The 24,244-nt window shown below is 35.7% G+C and overlaps 1 protein-coding gene across 9 annotated transcripts in view; it reads right to left on the bottom strand.

Annotated features, from left to right (window-relative positions):
• The window catches only part of NAALADL2 (N-acetylated alpha-linked acidic dipeptidase like 2), a 1,352,594-nt gene that overhangs the window by 915,931 nt on the left and 412,419 nt on the right, over positions 1-24,244 (bottom strand). For 2 of the 9 annotated variants that reach the window (XM_047875451.1, XM_047875454.1), the window contains exon 1: positions 12,522-12,670. The exons of 3 other annotated variants lie outside the window; for them this stretch is intronic. In XM_047875451.1, the coding sequence (XP_047731407.1) occupies positions 12,522-12,554 (33 nt within the window). In that variant the 5' untranslated portion in view covers positions 12,555-12,670. Of the gene's footprint in view, positions 1-2,913; positions 3,048-7,477; positions 7,762-10,826; positions 10,872-12,521; positions 12,671-24,244 lie in introns of those variants that run through there. 4 more of the 9 variants (XM_047875459.1, XM_047875460.1, XM_047875452.1 and 1 more) reach the window with 4 other exon arrangements.

Genomic DNA, 24,244 nt, shown 5'->3' with positions numbered 1-24,244 from the left:
CAAGAAGAATCAGGATGTACCCAAAGAAAAACACTATTTGTATACATGAGGTTAAGTGAGTTTGTGCAGAATATAGTACGTATAGAAAAACAGATATATCAGTTATAGAATGGACTGGGAATAAAATATTTTTTTCCAGTAATAGAAATTAAGAGTCACTAATTTTTGTATATGGATATAAATGGCAACAGTTTGAAACATTCCTTGGGCAGTCCTGTGTTTTTGTTTTGTTTGTTTTTAAAGGTAGCTCTTTAAATATTTTTTTAACGTTTATTTATTATTGAGAGACAGAGAGAGACAGAGCATGAGCATGGGAGGGGCAGAGAGAGGAGGAGACACAGAATCCGAAGCAGGCTCCAGGCTGTGAACTGTCAGCACAGAGCCTGATGCAGGGGTCAAACTCACAAACAGCGAGATCACGACCTGAGCAGCAGTGGGATGTTTAACCAACTGAGCCACCCAGGTGCCCCAAAGGTGGCTCTTTTAAAATGGTACACCTGGGAATGTGGTGATAAAGAAACAATGAAGTCAGATATATCCTAGATTTAAATCATAGTTTAGTCTCTCGTTGGTATTTACTAAATGTCCAAGTGTATTACTTGCCCTTTTCATTATTATCAATGTTAATAACATAATTATACAAACTCTATTTGTAAGCATCTTAAAAATTTTGAGTGGATAAAAACTGACCCAACCTTATTTTGCTTTCTTCAAACAGAGTCAAATGGAAGTGTGTCCCTATAATCCCTATCGTCTCAAAGGTCTGCTACATTTCATGCTGTAAGGCCAGTGTTACATATAGGCAGTTTCCAAGTGTTACATAGATGAGAAGATACCACTATAAAAGCTTATTGGCAGTGAAGCCTGGGTATTCCGTTGTTTTTAAAAAGCTGGATGATTTTGTAATAAAATGTACTCCTTCTTCTAGTTCTGCTATAGTCCAGGGACATGCAATCTGAAAACAATAGCTGGAGTAGGCTTACTGGGTGGTGCTACATGTTTTAAAGTGTAAATCTTCCAGAATAACAATCTCTAATTCTGCAGACAAGCCAATAACACACACTCAGTTCTCTATGAAAACTGGCTTAATAATCAGCCAGCATTTTTTTTCCCTGTTGCATTCCCATATTCACTGACACTATCTCCCAGCCTCTCTAGCCAGACTTTTTATTTTTCTTTCATGGAATCAATACCCCACACACAACCCCACCCTAACTGCTGGATGAACTCATCCTTTATTGCAAAGATGCAGCCCATTTGGCATAAGCTCCATCACCCACTCCACTCTATAACTCAGCAGATCTGTCTTCTTAGTCTTCTGTGTAGAAAGTTGCCCTCCTGCTCTTTAAAGTTACTCTAAAAAGACCAAGTCCTCATCTTCATCAGACACACTCTTATTTTAGCCCCTTCAGCTTCTCCCCCGACACTGCTTCCTCATTTGTGAAAAGTGAAAATGATATCTACTCATAGAACTGTTGCAATGGAACTACATCCTTCGTTCACTCTTCCCCACTCTTCTCCCACGCCCCAGCTCAATCAAGCCCCTTTCCCACAGCACAATCTCCTTCCAGCTCCAACAGGCTGACTTTGTGACTTCGTCTTTTCTTTTTACCTCATGCTTGATAATTCTCCAATAGTTTCTTCCTCATACCCCACCTTAATTCTGAATTTGAATCACCCTGTGACTATTCTGATATTTGATATTTTCACTACTTTTTTTAAAATTTTTAACGTTTATTTATTTTTGAGACAGAGAGAGACAGAGCATGAACGGGGGAGGGGCAGAGAGAGAGGGAGACACAGAATCAGAAACAGGGTCCAGGCTCTGAGCCATCAGCCCAGAGCCCGACGCGGGGCTCAAACTCAGGGACCACAAGATCGTGACCTGAGCTGAAGTCGGACGCTTAACCGACTGAGCCACCCAGGCGCCCCTATTTTTCACTATTTTACAGGGTACTTCCCCACAATGCACTTCCCTGAAAACACTGTCATCTGTATCTTCTTTTTGTCCCATGACTCCATCTCTGTTTCTTTCATTTCTGCTGAGATTTCAGAGGTTACTGTTTTTTATCACCCATCTTTCCTTCTTACTTTAACATCCATTTTTTTGTATACTCTCACCTAGTCACAGTGGCATCTATGACTTGAGTTTTAGTAATTTCCAACTCTTTAATTTCATCCTAGTTTTCTCTCCCAAGGTCTACTGCCATTTTTGCAACTTAAGTCCTGAACACTTTCATCAATATATAACACTTGTAGCTTAAAGCCATTTCTTTTTTTTTTTTAATTTTTAAACATTTATTCATTTTTTTTTTTAATTTTTTTTTCAATGTTTTTTTTTATTTATTTTTGGGACAGAGAGAGACAGAGCATGAACGGGGGAGGGGCAGAGAGAGAGGGAGACACAGAATCGGAAACAGGCTCCAGGCTCTGAGCCATCAGCCCAGAGCCCGACGCGGGGCTCGAACTCACGGACCGCAAGATCGTGACCTGGCTGAAGTCGGACGCTTAACCGACTGCGCCACCCAGGCGCCCCAAACATTTATTCATTTTTGAGAGACAGAGAGAGACAGAGCATGAGCAGGGGAGGGGCAGAGAGAGAGGGAGACACAGAATCTGAAGCAGACTCCAGGCTCTGAGCTGTCAGCACAGAGCCCTAGGCAGGGCTTGAGCCAACAAACAATGAGATCATGACCTGAACTGAAGTTGGATGCTTAACTGACTGAGTCATCCAGGCACCCCTGAAGCCATTTTCTTTAAAACAATCTCCTATTTCTCTTCCTAAACTGTTCCCTGTCCTACATTCCCTACATCAGCTAACAGGATGATCCTCTCTGCCACCTAAGCCAGAAATTTAGTTTTCCACAAGCTCTTCCTTCTTGTGCGCTCAATAAAAGCAAACACCAATTTTACCTCAAGTATCACTCCGATGCATTTTATTTTTGTCAAATCCCACCATTATGACATGAACTCAGTTTTCCATTACTGTGTGATGAGGGACAATGATGAAGATGAATTTGAAATTGAGCAAGAAGGCAGCTTTCTTTCTGTAACAAAGATATAGTCATACGATTATTTACATTTGAGCATATAATTCTCATTGGGTGGTTGTAAATCTTAAATATGCAGACACTCACAGCAGCCTCTGGCACACAGTATACACTCAATACATGTTTTCCCCTACCACCACAACCAATATTTCATACTGAAATTCTTCGAGAGCTCACCTAGGTAACTCCAACCCAAGTTACAGAACTAGAGGAAATGAGAAGGAACCAGTGCTTTAGTACTGAATGACAACACACTGCTCCCAATCTCCTAGAATAGACTCTATGCTAATTATTCTTCTTCTAGAAACATGTCTCTGTCCATCTTAAGACTTTTTTATTTGCCTTTTTTTTAGTTAAGTCTTGATTTATTTCATTTTGCATTTACCATGTTAAGTGACTGCTACTTTATGCTCAACTAATTTTCATGTTAGAATAAATGTAAATTGCATAGATAGATACACAGAAGTAACAGTATGAATTTTATCTTCTTTTTTCTGAGCATATTAAATGTATACTTATTGAAATACAGTATTATATGTTAGCTGTCGCTCCAGGCACTAGAAATACAGATATAAACAAGTCAGCCATGATCTTTCATCTCAGAGACAAAACACAGTATTACCAAGAAATAGGCAATACAAAAATACACACACACACACACACACACACACACACACACACACACACAGAAAAGAAAGAAAGAAAGAAAGAAAGAAAGAAAGAAAGAAAGAAAGAAAGAAAAAAAGAAAGAAAGAAAGAAAGAAAGAAAGAAAGAAAGAAAGAAGAAAATGGCTCACAATGAGCTATGAAAATAATTAAAATCAGGCATTAAGATAGAATGGCTGTTCTAGTTTGAGAGAATAGAGAAGATACCACTGAGATGACATTTGATCTGATAACTGAATGACAGGAAGAAACAAACATAGGAAGTTTAGCCTAAACTACCAATACACAGAGTCTTAGAGGTCTCAGTTTGGTGTGTTTGTTGGAGAAAGAAAAGTCCAAAACTGTTGTGAGATTCAAATAATCTGTTTAGTAAATCTCTGCCTTGATTTTGCACCCAATAAATTCTAGTTCTTTTCCCCTTTATATTTATGTGATTATAAAGACAAATTATTTACCATCTAATCAACATAAGTAAATGCAAATTTCATGTGAAGACTACTTTTCCAGAACATTTTATTAACTAAATACCAATCTTATTGTGGGTTATGTTATCAAGTCACATAAGACTATTTTGATAAAAATAATTTAGTAATTACAAATTCCTAGAAATATAAACAATATTATATTTGCTACACAAGAAAAAAAATAATGCCTAAAAGAAATCCACAGAAAGCAAATGGTAAACTGAAAAGAATATAAAATATGAACCTACAACTGATGAGAACACAGCCCTAAGAATAAAAACATTATTGGGATGCTTGGGTGGCTCTGTCGATTGAGTGACAGACTCTTGGTTTCAGCTCAGGTCAGGATCTCATGGTTTCCTGGATTCATACCCTGTCCCTGGCTCTGTGCTCTGGGATTCTTTCTCTCCCCCTCTCTGCCCCTCCCCTGCTTGCATATAAGCATAGCATTATTATGCTTATATGCATAATATATATAAGTATATATACATATATATACATAAGCATATGGTATTACTTAAGTGTCTCCCCTGCAGTTTTTACTGGATTTTATATAGGTATTTTATGTTTACTTTGGTTAACTAAAGGAATCAGTACGTTCAAATCTGTGGCAGATCTGGTTGGGGAGTGGGGAGTAGGTGGTGTACAAACGCAGATTAAGAATAGAGGAGAGCACACTGGTGTTAATAATATTTATGTAGCATTATAAACCCTCTTTAAAGATTTTATAAACTTCAAGTGCACTGAGGTAATGATATTGCCTTAAGTTCCTAATTTTGATATGAATAAATAGGAATTTGGATGAACAAAAAGAAAATAATAATGTTTTACTTATTTTTTTTAGGTTTATCTATTTATCTTGAGAGAGACAGAGATCACAAACCATGAGATCATGACCTGAGCTGAGATCAAGAGTCAGATGCTGAACCAACTGAGCCACCCAGGTGCCCCTGTCTCTATAACTCTTAACTTTATTTCTCAGTATTGCCTAATAAAACCCCTCTCTTCTATCTAGGCCTGCCCCCTGACACCTATAGAAATTACTCTGATGTCTGCCACCATCTCAACACATCCCTTGAATAAGTGATACGTGTTTATATCATTTGAACACCATAAATCTTAAAACCAATTTCTTACTTTCTTTTGTCTGCTAGGAAGCTTGAAAACAAATTTGTGACCTGTTTGGTAGCTGTATAGAATGTTCTACCACATATTTGGTATATAAAATTTCAATTGTTATTTTAACCTTATTTTTTTCATAAGGTTAGTTATGCTTACTTATTTGTAGCCTATTTCAAAATATTAATGTTTTGAAAATTCTTTTGTTTCCAATAAGAGGAGAATCAAGCATGTAAATAAATGGATAGATATAATTTCTAAGCTTGTCTTTATTTTGCCAGGGAAGACCTTCTTCCTTCTGACCATTTATTCTACTTTACCAAACCTGCCAGAGCCAGTTTACATCATATCTTCTCTATGAAATTCACTATAAATTCCTAGGTTTCCCTATAAATTCTTAGATAGCTGTCTGTGATTATAACAATAACAAAAATTGGCAAGAGTGGAAGCAACTTTGCCCCTTTTGTGGCAAAATATTTTTTCCCATCTCTGAAATTGGCCACCAACAAAATATTGATGTGATGAAGATTTTTTTCAAGATTTATCAGTAGTGTAAAGGAAGATAGGACTTGTCTGTGATTGCATTAAAGGTCCATAAACAAAGAGGAAAGCAGCTCTCTCTGCTTCTCACACTTTGTTTGCAAAAGAACTTACTTTTGAAAAGCCAAGAGAATCACAGAGATGGGATGGTTTCAAGAGTTTAATTCTCAGAAATGAATCATTTACCAAGGTCTGAAGTCACACACCAAAGTTGATTGTGTTGTTTAACAGGTGTACACGCACATCTTTTGCTTATTTACATGAATTGCATTAAGTTCAGAAGTTGACTTTTCAAAATATTTCTCTTTTGGGATTTTTTAGTAGATGGGATTTTGTGCTATACTCTAAGTAACATTTTTGTTGTTGTTGTTATTGTTGTTTTGTGTTTTTTGTTTTTTTGTTTTTAAGTACACACTAGACAGCTTGTACTACAGTGACCAGGGGTTTAAAGAGGGCAGGTGAATTGTATTTCAATAAATTATAAAGGCATCTTAAAGTGAGCTCTATGCCCAATGTGGGGCTCGAACTCATGACCCCAAGATCAAGAGTCACATGCTGTACCAACTAAGCCAGCCAGACATCCCTATACAGGTATTTCTGAATGCACCTTCTCAAGTGTTCAACTATGGAGATGGTTAAACATCTATCAATAAAGCAACAAAATAGCCCTGGCAAATAAAACTATTTGCACATACTTTTCCTGAAGAGAGATTAGAAGCTGGAGGGATCAAACTGAAGCTCAACACCCCTTTAAGGGCTTTCATCCTAATCACGTTTTCTTTGCAATCTTGTCAGTCACCCATTTTTTTCTTCTTCTCTCATGTATCAAATGTAATACCTTGCAATAATAAGTCAAGTATGTGCTTGGTTAATCCTCTCCCCAAAAACTGTGATACAAAAAAAGGCTGGCTTACTGTCCTACTCAATTAGCCAAATTCGTTTAAACTCTTTCCAAAGCTAGAGAATAGGCATACAATGTAATAATTATAAGGTGTTTATACATGTACAATCATCAGATCATTACTTGCACCCTTTGTTTTATTTCTTTAAGAAAAGGAACAGATGTAAAGACAGATCCAACCTTTTAAATATATGGAAAAATTTTCATTGCGTTATTAATAATAATGTTTAAACAATCAAGTCATCCTGTAGGTATGTGTCACCTGCTTTTCAAGAAGATTTTATAGTGACTTTAATTGAAACTTAAAATGTTTCCCTTTAAAATAATTGCAGTGCCATAAAATATCATTTAAATCAAAGGAGCTTAAACCGTGCTTTTCAGAACATTTAAAAGTCCAGGAACAAACTCTAAATTTCAAAGTGTTTGAGAATTGGCCTTTCCCCCAGCAGCAGGTTTTAACTGAGTACATGTTTTTAACCACCTTTATCTAATGTTCCATTCAAGTACATTGCTTGCTGTTTTATTTCTAGTAAAGCAAAGATCTTATATCCATTTAGAAAGACAAGAAAAAAAGTGCTCCTCAGCTCAGTTATGCTGCTTTCATTAACTGTTTCTTACACATTATTTCAGAGTTCATCTTCTAATCTCATTGCCTCCTCCAGGGATTCTCTCTCTGGGAAAAATCCCCCAGCCATCTTCCCAGGCACCCTTGCCTAACCCATTTAGGTCAGACTCACCTGGGATTTCATGCCTTGACATTTTCTGCAATTTTACTTGCTCCAAATGTGCTCAAATTTATCCTTAGAAAATAAGATCTCTTCAGGAGAGCTTCTGGAAGTTCCAACTCCAAATCGCCCTGTTGCCTTAATCTGTAAATTTCAACTCCAAAATGTCTCAGGTCTTCAAGTGTTCCAACCTATCAATTAGAGCTAGTGAAAGCCTTCCTTCTGGAACACAGGTTAAACAACAGCTTCTTACACTTTTCCTGCTTAAAAATGCTGTGAAAGTTCTATAGACTGGGAAGGAGCGGTCCTAAACTGGTTAGTCCTCTTTGGGGTTTTAGAAAGATTTCAAGGCACTCACAGGCATGGTTTACGATGATGAATGCAGAGATACTTTTTCCACCACAGAAGGTAAACATGCACACCAAACCAGTATAACAGGTCAGGGTACACACTACTGCTGCCCTCCGGCTGCAATTTAGAAGCACAGACACTAAGGCACCTTCTTGCCTAGATATTTTTCTTCTTTTCGTAGCTCATACTACGTAGAGTATTCTACATATACGTAGAATACGTATAATTTCTAAAAAACTGTCTGAATTGTAAGAAACATGATACATTCAATGCATGTGTGTCTGGACTTTCATGCTGATGCCTCTGGGCTGTGGTGAAAGTCAAGTAAATGTCTTAAAAACCAATGTAACTTTAATGGAGTCCAGAAAAATTCCAAGCCTGGATGGACCAGTCTCATAATAACATGACTCAATACTGGACAATTCTTTCTGAGCCATAACTATAGACACCTTTCTAAAAGGTGTCAATATTGAAAGCATTCATAACCCTGATATCCCCTTTTGAAATAGGAAAGTAAATGACTCCAGAATGTAATGTGCCAAATTCCTCTATTAAATTCTAGGCTCTGGGCAGCAAGAGTGGAGACCTGGGTTCTGGCAACTGCTTCTGAGACAGCAAGGGTAATTTTCTTGCCTTCATAGGATCTGTTTGCTAACTCTACAAAGTAACAATATTGGACTTGAGGCCCTTTAAGCTCCCTGGTACCTTGAAAATGTTAACATTCTACAAATTTTTTTCTCCCCTAACTCTGATGGCCAAATTCTCCTTCAGTGGCTTGCTGAAAAGTCCTCTCTTTTCTGATTGTTCTTTAGAACTGGCCTTGGACTTCACAGGATCTAGTCAACTCTTCTGGACTTTGAAACATTTTTCCCCATAGCTCTAGTCTTTTGTGGCCTGTAGAATAGCGGTTTTCTAGATCTAGAAAACTAAGAACTGGTGTAGGAAGGGAAGCTATAATTAGAAGATGCTCAAAAACATGTAAGCAGCTGGTAAGTAAACTTCCAGAGTTACAAGTGTGTGTTGGACAGTCCAGGGGAGACCCCCACTCAAAGAAATCTCTCTCAAGATTGTCTCAGCCTTGAACTCAGAGACACCTTTTATTTAAATAATTCCAAAAATGAATTTGTATATCATATCCTTCACAAAGAGGCAGGTGGCCTTAGACATGCTTTGACCAAGGAGGAATAGGAGGGAAATAAAATGGAAAAAGCTCATGTGGACTGAGTTTCTGAGGGAGGGGGGACTCATCGGATAAGGGACACAGCTGGATAGTGACAGATTCTTTCCCTCTCTTACAATTCCTACTAGGGTCTGCTCTGCCTGTTGCTAATAACCCTGTAATAGAAAATGCATGTCCTTCCTGACAGGGAATACAGGTAAGGGGCATTTTTATGTCCAAGGGTAGCCTCTGGAAAAATCTTAGCCTAAGGAATTTTCCAGGGAGCTGCCTGACTAGGAGGAAGTTGTCACCCTCCTGTCCTTCCAGTCATGGCCTTTCACTACTATCACAGATTTACCACGTGCTACTCAGCAGGACATGTGAGTCTGCAGGTATTACACAAGGGAATGTTGCTTCCTTTCCTCAGCAAATACAATGCTCGAAAAGCATTCGCTCCCATTCCTGTTGCCATATTATATCTTATTTATATTTTCAAAAATAAGAAGAAAGAAATCTAGCATTTTATCCTATCCTAGATAATTCTATTTTATGAATCCTGAGAATATTATGAGCCTTCTCATATAAAACTTTACATTATTCTCTGTAGGGTTACTTTTCATTGGGACTGAAATGAAGAGATTGCTTTTTATGTTGGAAAAAAAATAATTGAGATCTGTTCACATGAAGCTGAAGACAACCTTGGAACAACTTCACTTTCATTTGGGAAAAAACAGGTTCCTAATACCATAGCTGCTGATAGCTTACAGGTTGTAAAGTGTACCCTTACTTGGCTACCAGGGTGTAAAACCTACAGGAAATAGCACTAAAATGAATAATCTTTGACAATGTCTATGGCTAGCCCTCCAAGTTGTGAGTAGACATGGTCACAGTCCAGCCACATAGCATTAGAAAACCACTATTCAAAGCACATGATGGAATTCTAAGGATAATCTACGATTACTTATTATCTTCATAACCAAAAAAATTAAATCATCCATATGTTTAATCCACAATAACATTAATTTGAATACAGTCATTTCTATTAAATTTCTATTCTGATAGAAATTTCATTTCTATTCTGATTATTTGTAAGCCGAGCTGACAATAATTAGTATTATTTCAGAGAACTTCAGAATCTTTTTATAAAGACTGCTAAGTCAAAGACAATATTAAACATTTCAAAATGCCTTTTTCATTTACTTCAATAATTTTTAAACTCAAGCTGAGATTGTGACAAGGTATTGCACAGAAAACCGAATGATGTTAGAGCATTCGATAAATGAAGACTCCAGAATCTATTTTGATTTGTTTTATAAGATATTAAACTTATCAAAATCTCTTACTTCTACACACATCAAGTTGCAAATTATCCCCAGAGTACTTTCCTTTATAATTACAAAAAAAAATCCAAAAATAATTTAAAGCCAACAACTGAAGTACCTTCACTTATCATTAACTCTCTCCTGATTACTAAATTTACTTAATAATTATATGGCAAATGCAACTTCTTTAAGGTAGAAGCATTTCAATACTCCAAGAAGATGGATGTGAACTATTTGTAGATCTACCAAGGAAACATTTCAACTCAGAACAACGCAAAAGCTCACTGAAAAGCTTTCATAGAGCTCACAGGGGAAAATCGAGATAGAACTGACCTCACAAGCATTCCTCGGCTACAGGAGGTTTGTGAATCAAGGTACTTGATTTTCTACCTCAAACCATAACATTCAAATGATTTATTATAGCTCTTGTTTACAATTTTATTCATTTTCTTGATATATACTGATTATTCATTCTGAAAGTGTGTGTGTGTGTGTGTGTGTGTGTGTGTGTGTGTGCATTTATACTCACCCTTTTACAGTGGAACATATTACCAGAAACATAACATACATAAAACTGCCAGAGAAAAGAGAAAAAAAAACAACAGAAAATCTATACACATTCTTGAACTCTAAAATAAGAAGTAAATATTACTCATGATCCTGACACAAAGAGAGACAAAGCCCGGTTACTCCTCAGTTTATTGAAATCTCTGATGTACCTGCAGGTACACCTGTACATACAGGTGATTTACCTGCACAGCCTGGAATAGCCTCTTCACGTGGTTGCCAAATAGTTAAAGATATTTTACACAAAATAATTATTACATGAACAACATTAACAACCTAAATACTTCCCACATATCTTTCCAAGGGAAAACATTACAGAGACAAAGTATATGTTATAATCACGTGCATATGATTTTCTCCATAAAACATATATAAATAAATGAATAAATAATTTCATAGAATTATGCTAAATAAGTATTTTAGCTTGTTGTTTTTCCTCAATAGACTGTACTACATGACTTTTTAAATTCATCTTTAAAAATGCTTGTTAATAGCATTATATGCAGCATTTAACAAAATGTTTTTTTTTAGGAAACATACAGAAATAACAATAAAGTTCTGGGATTCTTGAGCAGATTTAGTGGATAAGGGATTAAAGGAAATAAAGAAAAGAAACACAGGCATTCTGGAAGATAATTTAACTTTAGAAAATGGACACTACACTTTTATGACCAGGCGTGTCTATGATCATCTGATTCTCATATATGTTTTATTTCATGTAGTCATGTTCAATTAAATGCCCTAAATAGAAAACTGGGTGGTTTGGGGATTTTCTTGATGGTAGCTTCACAAGACATAACTAAACAAATAAAAATGTTATTAGTAGATTTAAAAAATATCCTGATCAAAATGTCTCTTGTAAAGGTGACAAATAATTCAGACAACAGTAGACTACTAGCAATCATAGCAACAAATAAGCATTATGTCAAGTTTTTATTTGTTTTTAAGAAGGACCTTTTCTCACTCAAAAAAGTGAAATGTGTGAGCCACCTTGTATTGTTTCTATCAACAAGCCTAACCATAGAAGCCCAGTCAAGCCAATGTCAACAAAGCCAATCCCTTCAAAGGACAAAGGTATCTGATTAAGTAAGACCTGTAAAATAAATCCCCTCTCCCTAACCTATAGGCTCTCCTTTGAGATCCTGTTTTCTACCTTAAAAAAAAATGGTTAGATTAGTATATTAATACAAGGACACTTAGCTGGTAAATCCCAGAAATGGCAAAAGTTGATTACAAATAAAAAGTCCGTAAGAAGAGATAAAATTAAAACAATATTCGTCAATGTTGGTAAAGATCTAGCATGAAAATGCACGACAAGTCGGTCACACCATTTCTACAGCATTACATTGGAGAGTAAAGATAAGACTTTTCCTACTCTCCACCAAATTTGGGTTTCTGTGTTGGTTGAGTTTTTGAGCTCAAGAGACAGCCAGCTTCTTTTGAAACTAGAAAATTTGCCACCTCTTTTCCTCACACTCAAAGCACACCTTGAAACTCGGCAGGGGCACAGGCAGGCATACACACATGCACACACACACACACACACACACACACACACACACGTGCGTGTGCACGTGCACACACACACACGAACACTTTGTAACAGAAACTGCTTAAATTTCGGATTGGAAACATTTCAAAGACTGTTGGCACTTACCTTGCAAAGATGTGTTAGGTAAACTTGCTTCATTCTCTCCCATTTTATTATTTCTTTTTAAAGGGGGCCAAGCAGTTTCAAATTGTGTCAGTTACCCTGCAAGCTTTGTGACCTTCTGACTTTCTACTGTAGTATTGTAACAGTATACTACCTGCTTTCTTCTGTGAATAATTACCATTCTGCTTCCTGAGTTACCTGGGCTTGCAGGACCTGTTTTACTATGAAATGAGATCACATCCTTTGATCCAATGTACTGCTATTAATGTGTGCTTCACAAAATGTGGCTTTGTTTTAGTTTTGATATTGACTTCTAATTCTCTACTTTCACTTTAGTCTAGAAACGTATTTACATTTTCCCTGAGTGTCGATACTACCAACACACCATGGTGCAGGGCCAGAGTTTTGTTTGTTTTTCAGTTCTCCTGACCTGTTTCTCTTATAGAAATAAAAAAAAAAATTAAAGTGAATTTTGCAATGTTCGTTTAAAAAAATACAGAGACATAATGAACAGCATGGGAATGAATCAGTTTTGTGCAGTGGTGGAAGGACAGTCTTTGGAGTATCTCTAGTACTAGCTGTGGAACTATAAGAGGGGGCTAGAACTTCTTTGAGTCTCAGTTTGCTCAACTATAAAATGGGGATGGTATCTATTTCCAAAGGTTCTTATGAAGACTGAAAGCAATAATGTATGTGCTAAACACTGAATGGCAGATGATAAACACAATAGAGGCAATATTTTCCCTCCTCCCCTCCTTTTCTTCCTTTTCCCTTCATCTTCTTCCTTCTTTCTCTTCCCTTGTCCTTCCTCCCTCTGACAAGTGGAAAGAATGCCCAAGTAGAGCACTGATGTCACTATGTCCTGAAGCCAGCTGTCCTACTTATTAACTGAGAGATCTTTAAAATGTGATACAATCCAATCTTGGAGCGCCTCAAGGTCCTCATTTGTAAAAGGATACTGGTATTTGCATTGCCTTTTTACCAGGAACAGAATGAGTATTAATTTAAACTATTGTGCTTCAAACAAAAAATAAGCTCTAGCAAAGATAAGCAACAAATCAGAGATTATCTTTACTCATTTGTAAAAGTGAGAGAGGAAGTACATCACAAAAGTAAATCAATTTATTTAAGCTCTGTCTCCCATAAGGCATCTAGAACAAAAGACAATCTCTAACTTTCCCCTCCAGAATTTCTTAAAAATTTTAGCTTTGTTCAGACTAGTTTAAAAAAAGCCCAAGATTCAAACATCTTCTCCTTTAATGGTTCTTTAACTTTCAATTTGAAAAGAATCTGTATACCATGTTTGCTAGCTTATTAATGAAAACATTGATTATATAAGTTATGTAAACAGAAAGGTAAACAACTAGAATAGTTACTCTCAAAAATATTAGCAATAAAAACAAACGTGACATAAAAAAATCCTCATCACAGTTAATTTACATTTTTTTCATTACTTCTCTGGGTCTCAGTTTCTTCATCTATAAAATGATCTGGAACATTTACTGTCTAAGCTCCATTCTCTCATGATAAATGACAAAACCTCTGATTAAAATCTAAGTTGTGATTCGTTCCAGAATAGTCTTTTGCCTACTACAATTGCATAATGTATATATTTTGTTACATACTTTACTAAATATAACTGGAAATTGAATGTTTTCCAATAAAACTATAATCACCGCATTCTGACTTCCCCCATAATAGGAGAAACACACATATCAATCTTCCTTCATTATAACAACTTGGGAATGTATTAACATACCTGTCCCAGGCACCTAAAATTAGTCAATAACCAGTATAAAGCACCTCTTATCTACAAGTTGAATTATGGAATGTGTGAAGTTACATTGAAAGTAGAATAAAGAAGTCCTATTCTAAGGCAGAGGAAAAACATAAAAACACCAGAACCCCCAAAAGTGCTTAGTAGCTGCCCAGAAAGTAACATAAATGTATACTCAATTATACTGAAATAGCTTCAATACGTATAAATGCCATGCATTCACTTACTCATTCACTCTCTTTCTCTTGTGCTCCTCATATGCCTGGAAAATTCTCCTCTCATCACTTCCTCTTTGCCTTACTAATTCATATGCAGGAATTCTTCTTCAACCTAATCTTGGTTGAGACTTCCTCTATATGCTCCCAGATGCTTCTTAACAACTTGGAATTTTCCTTTCACCATGGCTCTTATCACGTTATATTGTATTGTATGTACTGCTTATTTCTGTCCTTAGGAGCTGTTGTGTTAAGAGACCTTTTCTGTGCCCGCCACTATATCCCTGTAACTGTGCTTGGTAGCACAGTTCCTACCTCATATTATTCTTTCAACAAATGTTATAAAGATGAATAAAATTACCATCATCAGAAAGGGTGAATTGAGGGATCTCAAAGAAAAGAAAGACATAGATTGGCAAAGAAGATGATGAAACATATTCCAGTAGGAAAAAAATGCCAAATTAAATTTCAAAAGTGAAAAGAAATGGGGGTAACCATTTAGGTTTATATGCAAGAGAAAATAATTAAGAACTGGAAGGTTAAAAGGGATTAGGACATTTATGAGAACTCCCAAAAAATAATTAAAGTAAATGAAAGAGGAAAAAAAAATAATGAATGCATTCATTTAAAATATACATACCCGCACTCACACCAAAACCAAGTAACATTGGTAGCATTAGCCAAAATAACTTTACTGAATGGTGAAAGGAACAGTAATTATAAAATTAACAAGACTTTTGGAATATTGGGAAGAAAATCTATGAGAGTGACTGAGATAACACATTTTTTAAACCACTTAGATAACCTTAAGAGAAAACAACATCTACAGCCATATAATCTTTTTGTGTTTCTAACATTATCTTTTTTTTTTGTTTTGTAATTTTATTTACTGTTTAGAGAGAGAGAGAGAGAGAGACAGAGTGTAAGCAGGGGAAGGACAGAGAGAAAGGGAGATACAGAACCTGAAGTAGGCCCCAGGTTCTGAACTGTCAGCTCAGAGCCTGATGCAGGCCTCAAACCCATGAACCATGAAATCATGACCTGAGACAAAGTTGGATGCTTAACTGAGCCACCAAGACGGGCCATCTAACATTCTATTTCTAAAGCAAACTTCAAGGAGAGAGTGGGCACGGAGAAGGTTATAAATGTTATCCGTTATCTCAGAGTGCAGTTTCCACCTAGAAATTACCCAAGAGGAAGAAACCAATGTTAAAGTTTAAATCTGTCATGGGCAGTTATTAAAGTGATTATGTAGTTCTGTTTTTCAAGGGAAGATACATGTGAAAATTTGGAAAAAAAATTATGAAGTCATTCAAAATTCTGAATGTTGGCATTGTCCTATAAAACATGGAGTCCCGGGTATGTAAAAGTCACACATTTAGTAGTTACATAGGCCTGGTACTTATCTTGTTAATGAAAAGTACAACAGTAGGAGAACAAATAATCTGGTCAAATTATCCATATCCATACATATGAATATCCATAGATATACATGAAGAAAAAAGGATTAGAACTATCAAAACTGTAATCTTCTAAATCACTATGAGGAAGAAATTCCATGATTAGCAACCAGAATGGATCTTTGAGATTATCCTTTCAAGAATTAGGTAGAGGTGCTTGAAGAGTGCCAAAATATACCACTCTAAAATATACCACTCTAAAATAGGTCTCATTGGCATATGGATTATTTTGAGCTAAATGCCCTTGAGAACCAGCAGACACATGAAAAGTTCTTTTCCTCCTCTCACTGCCTAAAAATAGAGTATAAATTTCTTCTTTTGTAAAGAAAATTTACATGTATAAAGGAAATTTCCATTTGTAAAAGTCGGAGACAACTCTTACCACCTGAGAAACAACCTTCCTTAACATGCATTTTCTTCCCTCATTTTCCCATAACTTGCCTCTCTTTCCCAGGAGCCCCAACCCCTTTCCATTGTTTAGCCTAAAATGGTGTAAACCTCAATGGGTCTCCTTGAGTCCCATTTCCTTGTGAGACTCCCATGTAAATCTACAGAATTACAACTGTTCCCCCATCCCCCTTCTCTTGTTAATTGTTAATCTCTTTTATCAGTTTGCTCAAAGGCCCAACCAGTGAACCTGGGAGGGTAGAGAGAAAAGGTTTTTTTTCCTCCCATACATGCTCTTTTATCAAGAATATATACTGGTGGTGTTTATTTCATGCATTTTGGAATAAAGTAAACCTAGTTTCTATCCAGTCCTGCTCCAATGTTTCAACTGTGTCAGTCTGTTTCTTCATCTCTAAAGTGGAACTAAGTAACAGTATTTTGAAAGAAATTAAATGTTTATTTAAATGTTCAACATGGTCCTGACTGCTTTAGTCTCTAGAGCATGCAACTCTTAATCTCAGGGTCATGAGTTCAAGCCTCATATTCGGTACAGACCTTACTTTAAAAACTTCAATCAATCAATACTCAACATGGTATCAGGCAAATATAGGATGGTTAGTTTTTAAACATCACCTCAAAATAAATCCCCAATCCTGCCAAACCACCCCAAATCTGACAAACATTTCAAATATTGGAAACAGGACATAAAATTTTCTGAATTGAGCCTAGTTTTCTTAAAATTCTTTCTTGATTAAAATAAAGCTGTCAACAGTGTAAAAATGAAAAATTTGCACCCTGATATGATGAACCATTTGGCTTTAGACCCAGGCATTTCATCACTTAGCATTAAAAAAAAACAGGCCGTTTAAAAATGTTTTTGTTTTTTGAGAGAAAGAGAGCAGAGTAGGGAAAGGGCAGGGGATGGATAGAGAATCCAAAGTGGGCTCTGTGCTGACAGTAGAGCCCCGTGTGGGGCTCGAAGTCACGAACCATGAGATCACGACCTGAGCCAAAGTCTGACGCTTAACCAACCTGAGCCACCCAAGCACCCCGGCAGTTTTGATTAAAGATTCTTTGTTGAAGCCAAAATTTTGTTGTTTGATGGTAGCCAAGACTTTCTAGTTTAGGGCTGTCTGATGCTCACAGCTGCTAAATGCTTTTGAGTCCTACCAGAAATAAGACAGGTCAACTAAGAAAGGGGGAGAATGTATATACTATACAAGAAGAATGGGTAGAGATAACAAGATTTTCTCATGCTAAGCAATATTTGCTGAACATATTCTATGTCCTCTCTTCCAGATCTGGGTATGACCATTTACCCAACTGCCCTAGACAGAAACCGGATTTATCTTTAGCTCTATCCTCCCACATTCCCCAAACAGTCCTAAGTCCTTAACAATTCCATGTCCTAAATGTCATTGAAATTCATCTTCTTAACTTTCCATATCCTCTAGGTAAGGTCATTATCATCTCTTGCCAAGATAGAAACTCCCTAAATGAATTCTCCCTCTCCTCTAATCCATCCTTTCTATATCTGTTGAGTCATCTGACAGATAAAGAGTGATCTTCCTAAAACACAGTCATGTCATTTCCATGCTTACATATGTTCACTGGTCCCACAGCTTACTCAATAATGTCAATACATTATCACCACAATTTCTATCCCATTGACTACTAAATCCCATTATCATTTAATTCATTTAACTTCAGCTTCTCTGACATTCCCAAGCACATCTGATATTAATTCTAATTAGTTGAATACATAATATGTACATAATCAAATTTACTTTCCTATACCTGTGAATATATATAAAGCTGGTCAAAACAATTAAGGTACACTCAGTGCTTTGTATTAGGATTGACTGGTGAGAAAAAGTAACCTAACTAACTAAATTTTTAATTCTCTTTTTTTTCTTCATAAAATTGCATATAGAATCTTAAGAAAATTGGTATTGATGGAGAACAAAGAAAGCAACTACTTCTTTCAGTAGTAAGATATATCTATCAACAAGGAAACAAGTAATAATTAATGGCAAGGAGAGTATTATCATTTTCATGATCTTTCCACTACAGTTTTATTAAATGAAAAAGCCAAGGAACTATATAAATTATATGCTAACACACACATGCACACACAACAGAGTTGCTTAACAATTACTGGTGGTTTATAGGCTATTTCACATAATTAAGATATACAGTGACTCATCTAAAAATAACAGACACATGGAGATGCCAAGTTGGAAGTCAGGCGGGAGTGACACTACAAAGCATTCTAATTTGCTGCTGGGAACAACACTCTTCCAGTTGTGGAAGAACTGCATAACAAAACATTAAATGAAAGCTTGTAATCATAGTGTATAGTGACTTATGCACTTTTTATGAGGATCCCATGAAATCTTGGCTTACATGCCAGAAAATTTTAAAGCAATATACTCTTGTTAGCAATCTTAGCCTCATCCATGTGAGTCTACTGATAGTGGGAAGACTAGTTATGATAGCCATCTAAGTATCATCTTAAAAAAAAGAGAAAATAAAGTTTAAATGTATATTTAATACTATCATGGAACTATAAAATGCAGTACACACACACACACACACACACACACACACACACACACACTTGATTAATTTATGTAGAACTATTCAACAAACTCTGGCAAAACTCCCTCAAGAAGAACCCTGAGGAAAGCATTAAATGAAGACACATGCTAACTGCTGGGCACAACGTAGAATGAGGGACTTTTCAATTTGAGAATGTTAAATCTACAATAAGGCTGGAGAAAAATCTCCAGCTAAACCCCTAGAACACCAAAGTTAAAAGGAACACCAACGTGATAGAATGATTATCTAATCTTTTTAAAATGCAATCAGAATGCTCAAATGATACTAGCTTGGAGATAAATTTATTTGCTCAAATCACCCCGAAATGACCAATTCTCAAAAAAGTTTCATCTCCATATCAAAGAATGATCTAAAACAGCTCTGAAAATATGTTACCAGTACAACTTAGTCATTCATGTTGACAGTTGAAATGTCTTCCAGTCTTCTGTCTCTTAGCCTCAAAGAGCAAGACAAAATGAATGCCAACTGTGCTGCAGGAATTTGGCAAATACTAACTAGATGAAAACAACATTTAACAGCTGTTGGGGGTAATGGCCTTCTCTGCTAAGGTGAATCTGAGGTAAGAGGTGAGGTTTCTCATTGTCTTTAGAAACATCCTCTCCCTTTCACTTAACATCTTAGTAATAGAACACAGTAGTAACTTAAACAACCACTTATTAAATTTAACAGGTTTCAATTCATGAGTATGAACAAAAGTAGTCAAGAATAACTAATTATGGGGAACCAAAGAGAAAGAGTTTATCATTTTGTTACATAATATTTCTTTAATTTTTAATTCCTGGTTTTTTTTAATGTTTCTTTTTCTTCTTCCTCTTCCTCCTCCTTTTTTTGAATAAAGTCTAAGTGGAATGACAAGCTTTCCTAGAAAAAAAAAAAAAGATTCCAGCAGAACTACTTTTGTTCAACATCATAATGGGCCACTACTTTCTACTGAGAATGTTTTCTTTCTGAAAGCTCTTCTTCTGCTTTCCCTGCTGACTACCAGCCAGCTAGCATTGTTGCAGGATTAAAGTCGCCAACCTCCCCCTAAGTAGCTAGTACTTAAAATAGACTTTCTCTCAACTGAATGTCTGTCTTTCCTATGGTGACCAGATTTACAAAATGAAAAAAAGAAAGGAAAAAAAGACAAATGAGGGGAGATAAACACAGCTTTTCTGGATGGATTTTATAGAACAACAGGCTAAATGGGTAGAAATCTATATTAAAAAAAAGTATTCCTGGGACACTGGGAAATATGGTATCTGATCACCTTGGACAATGAAGAGATCACATGTGAGCAATTTTAAGAATGAATAAACATAAAAATAGAGATACATATGCCATTGCTAAAGGTACCTCTAAATAGTTATTATGCCCCTCCCACCTCTTGTAAAACTTTCAGTCTTCCTATAGCCTAACATATCAATTTTTATTTCCTTAACATTTCTTCTTTAAAAAGCTGGGCAAATATGGCTCTGTTTTCCAATTCTCAAGCAGATATTGAGAGCATTTCTTAGTGCTGTTTTTAGATCTGACAGATTCATAAGCATTTAATTAATACTTGATTAATTGAAAACATAATTATATTTCATCTTTCTCCAAAAATCCTTAAAATCAAAGTGTAAGGGAGATTATTAATTACATACGTTACTAGTATTCTGCTTCCTTCCCAAGGGGTCAGGATATGCGGCCCCAAAATATGACACTTTGGCATAAGGACTGTTTTGAGCTAAAGGCAATTAGCTCTCTGCCTTCTCCCCTTTCTATTTACAAGCAGGACACAAGTTTCCATCTGTAATCATGTTTCCCTCTCCCTTAGCAGGAAGAGAATTACTGTGGAGACAACTCTTAGTACCTCAGATAACTCCTATCTGAAACAAAACAAACAAAAAACTATTAAATAACCCTTGTTTTTACAATGTGATCCCTCTCCTCCCCATCCCATAACTTACCTCCCCTTACAGAAACCCCAAACGCATTTTCCTTTGTCTAGCCTAAGATAGTGTATAAGCCTCAAATTCTGTCTCCTAGAATCAGATTCCTTTGTGAATTCGCAGTATGTATGCATGTAATTAAACCTATTTTTTTCTTCCTGTTATCCTGTGTTTTGTCAGTTTAATTTGCAGGGTCCCCATCACTGAACCTAAGAGAATAAAGAAAAAAAGCTATCTCTCCTACCCCTCTTTTCTTTAGTTTTCCAAAAATCTAAAAAAGTCTTTTTACTTCAGATTGGTGATAAATCAAAAATTATAATATTTCAAAGTTCACAACGGTTTGAAGAAATGAACCGACATTGAATTACCCCTATTAGCACCTAATGAAACACAAGTTAAATGGTGAAAACAAAGGTGACAGTGTAAAATCCATCAAGAAACTGGAAGGCAATTTAAATTATTAAAGTTAAAATTAAAGAGAACATTCTACTTTCTAATTTAAGAGTTATTTTATGACATCACAAATCTAAACTTATGTGCCCTCAGACATTTGTTTGTCTGGATACTTTTTAAAAAAAAAAGTTCTGAATGATTTTAGGTGAGTTATTCGTTTTCCAGTGGATCCAGTCTTGTTTGATTTGTTACTTATTTATCCTCTGAAGCTTTTTAAATATACAACCTTTTACTTTTTACAACCAAGTCACCTGAGCTTTCTCTCAATTTCAGTGTCCAAATATAATGTAAATATATAAAATTGTATCAATATAATAGCTCATCTTCACCAACAAGTTAACCTACTGGAATTGCTTTATTTGAATTTCAATTTGGTAATGAGTTAAAGATGATTCCATTAAGTGGCCCATGTCAATGGAGTTCAGAAATTTTCTGATATGAAGAGGAAATTGCCTTTAGCAATGCAAGTAAACATTTTTTTTAGATGTTTATCATACTGGCTGTCGCCATCAGGGCTCTGTGTGTGCAGCTCGCCCTGTACCATAGTGTAAGTAAAGCCCTGTTGCCACCACCTAAAAAAACAAGAAACAAACCGAACCATTTCTTGTAGTTCTTGTCCAATGATAAGGAATTCTATCAGTTTATCTGAGAAAGTCCTTACTTAGCTTTTATCCTTAAGAGATATTTTTTTATACATTGAAATATTTATTTTTCTTTCACATTTTATGTATTTTCCCCCCTTTGTCATCTGGGTTACAGTTTCTGGCAAAGGAATCTGTGTTTTTTCTTATCCTTTATGTTCTTTATGCCATGTGTCTTTTGCCTCTTGCTGTTTCTATGTATTGTCACTTGTTTTTAGTCAATTTGATTATTATGTGACTTGCTATAATTTTCTTTGTGTTTCTCATGCTTGGAGTTTGCTGAAATTCTTGGATTTGTCCACTTATAATATTCACCAAATTCTAAAAAAAATCTGCCATTAATTGCTACCTTCAATATTTTGTCTCTCCTTCCTTCACTCTTCTTTCCTTCTGGTACTCTAATTACACACACATTATAAAAAGACACATAGATATAGATGTAGATATAGATAGCCAAGCAGTTCCCTGGGGCCCTGTTAATTTTTTTCAGTCTTTTTTCTTTTGTATTTATGTTTGAATAGTTTCTTTTGCTATGATTTTCAGTTCACTAATGGTTTCTTCTGGTTTAATATTCTACTGTAAATCCCATCCAGTGAAATTTTCACTTCTAATATTTTATTTTTTCATTTCTAGAAACTCTAATTGGAACTTCTAACATTTTCAACATTCTAACATTTCTAAATTGTTCTGTTTTTTTCCCCCTTATTAGGTTGTTTGCCTTGGTATCATTGCAAATATTGATAATAGTATTATTATTATTTTTTTTAAGTAGCCTTCACATCCACTGTGGAGCCCAATGAAGGGCTTAAACTCACAATCCTGAGATCAAGACCTGAGCTGAGATCAAGAGTCAGACACTTAACAGACTGAGACACCCAGGTGCCCCAATTAACAGTAACTTTAAAGTCATTTGCTAATTCCATCATTCTGGCTCTATTCCTATTTAATTTTTCTTCTGTTTATGAGTCTCAATTTTATGCTTTTTGCATGACTAGTAATTTTTGATTGGATACAGAGCATTTTGACTCTATAACTTATACACTGTCAAGTGATGAATTTTTTTTATTCCTTTAAAGATCCTGGACTTTTAGGTATCCTGAGTAGGACTTTTAAATCAGCCTGATTGTTTGGAAAATTATTTTGTAGGGTTTTTTTTATTTTTATTTTTATTTTTTGGCAGGCCTAGAGTAGACTTTACCCTAGACCTAGTTTAGCCATACCACTAATATGTATGAGACTTTTTAGAGCTCTACTGGATGCTTTGTGCAGTCACCAGGTTTTTCTACCCTTATTGGCAGGCATATGAATGATTCGTAGCTGGTGTGAACTCTGAAAATAGTCCAATTTAGAGCTGTCTCATAATTGTACTTTCCCAATAGTTGTTCTTTGCTCAGTATCATGGTGTTTCACCCTTTGCACTTATTGGTATTCAGTTAAGTCTTCAGAGTACTCTTCTGCAGATGCCTGGAGCTCTTCCTTTGTGTAGCATCTCTTATCTCCACATATAATGATGGCTCATTCTCCTCAAAGTTTCATCTCCTTCTCCTCAACTCAGGATATATTTGAGTTCTTCCTTCCTTTATCATATTCTAGAAATTGTCTCTGGGTAGAAAGCCAGGGCTATTTTCTAAGGCTCATTTTATTTGATCTCCTTTTTCAGGATCACAGTCCTATGTTTCCTGTTGCCCAATGTCTGGTGGTAACAATTGTTTTAGATATTTTGCCCAGTTGAATTGTTTTATGGCAGAAGGCAAGTTAAATAGAATTTACTCCTTTATAGACAGAGCAAAAATGGTACAACCTTTCTGGAGGGCAATTTTGCAAAACTGTATCTAAAGTATTAAACAAAAATCATACCATTTGAAATGTCACTCCTAGGAAATTTTCCAAGACAATAATCAGAAATATGTGCAAATTAGTTTATGTAACAATATCTGTTAGTGTTGTTTACAATATTAAAAAATATATAATTAATTAAATGCTGACTATAGATTTTTAAAATTCATTATTATACAGTAGTATAGCGGAATAATTTGCAATTGTTAATACAGAAACATTCATTGACTAACAAAATGTCCAGAACACTGCTGCATTATATATTTGTCACGATATATGATATATGCTAAAAATATTACAATTGTCATTATATTAAAGAATTATTGGTGATTGTCAAGTTTCTTCCTTGCATCCTTCTTGAGTTTTTTTTGAAGTTTATTTATTTTGTGAAAGGGAGCGAGTGGGTTAGGGGCAGAGAAAGA

This window comes from Prionailurus viverrinus, chromosome C2 (genome assembly GCF_022837055.1).
Source record: "Prionailurus viverrinus isolate Anna chromosome C2, UM_Priviv_1.0, whole genome shotgun sequence".
NCBI classification, from domain to species: domain Eukaryota; kingdom Metazoa; phylum Chordata; class Mammalia; order Carnivora; family Felidae; genus Prionailurus; species Prionailurus viverrinus.
Note: the sequence above shows the minus strand (reverse complement) of the source record. Positions and strands in the feature narration are given on the sequence as shown.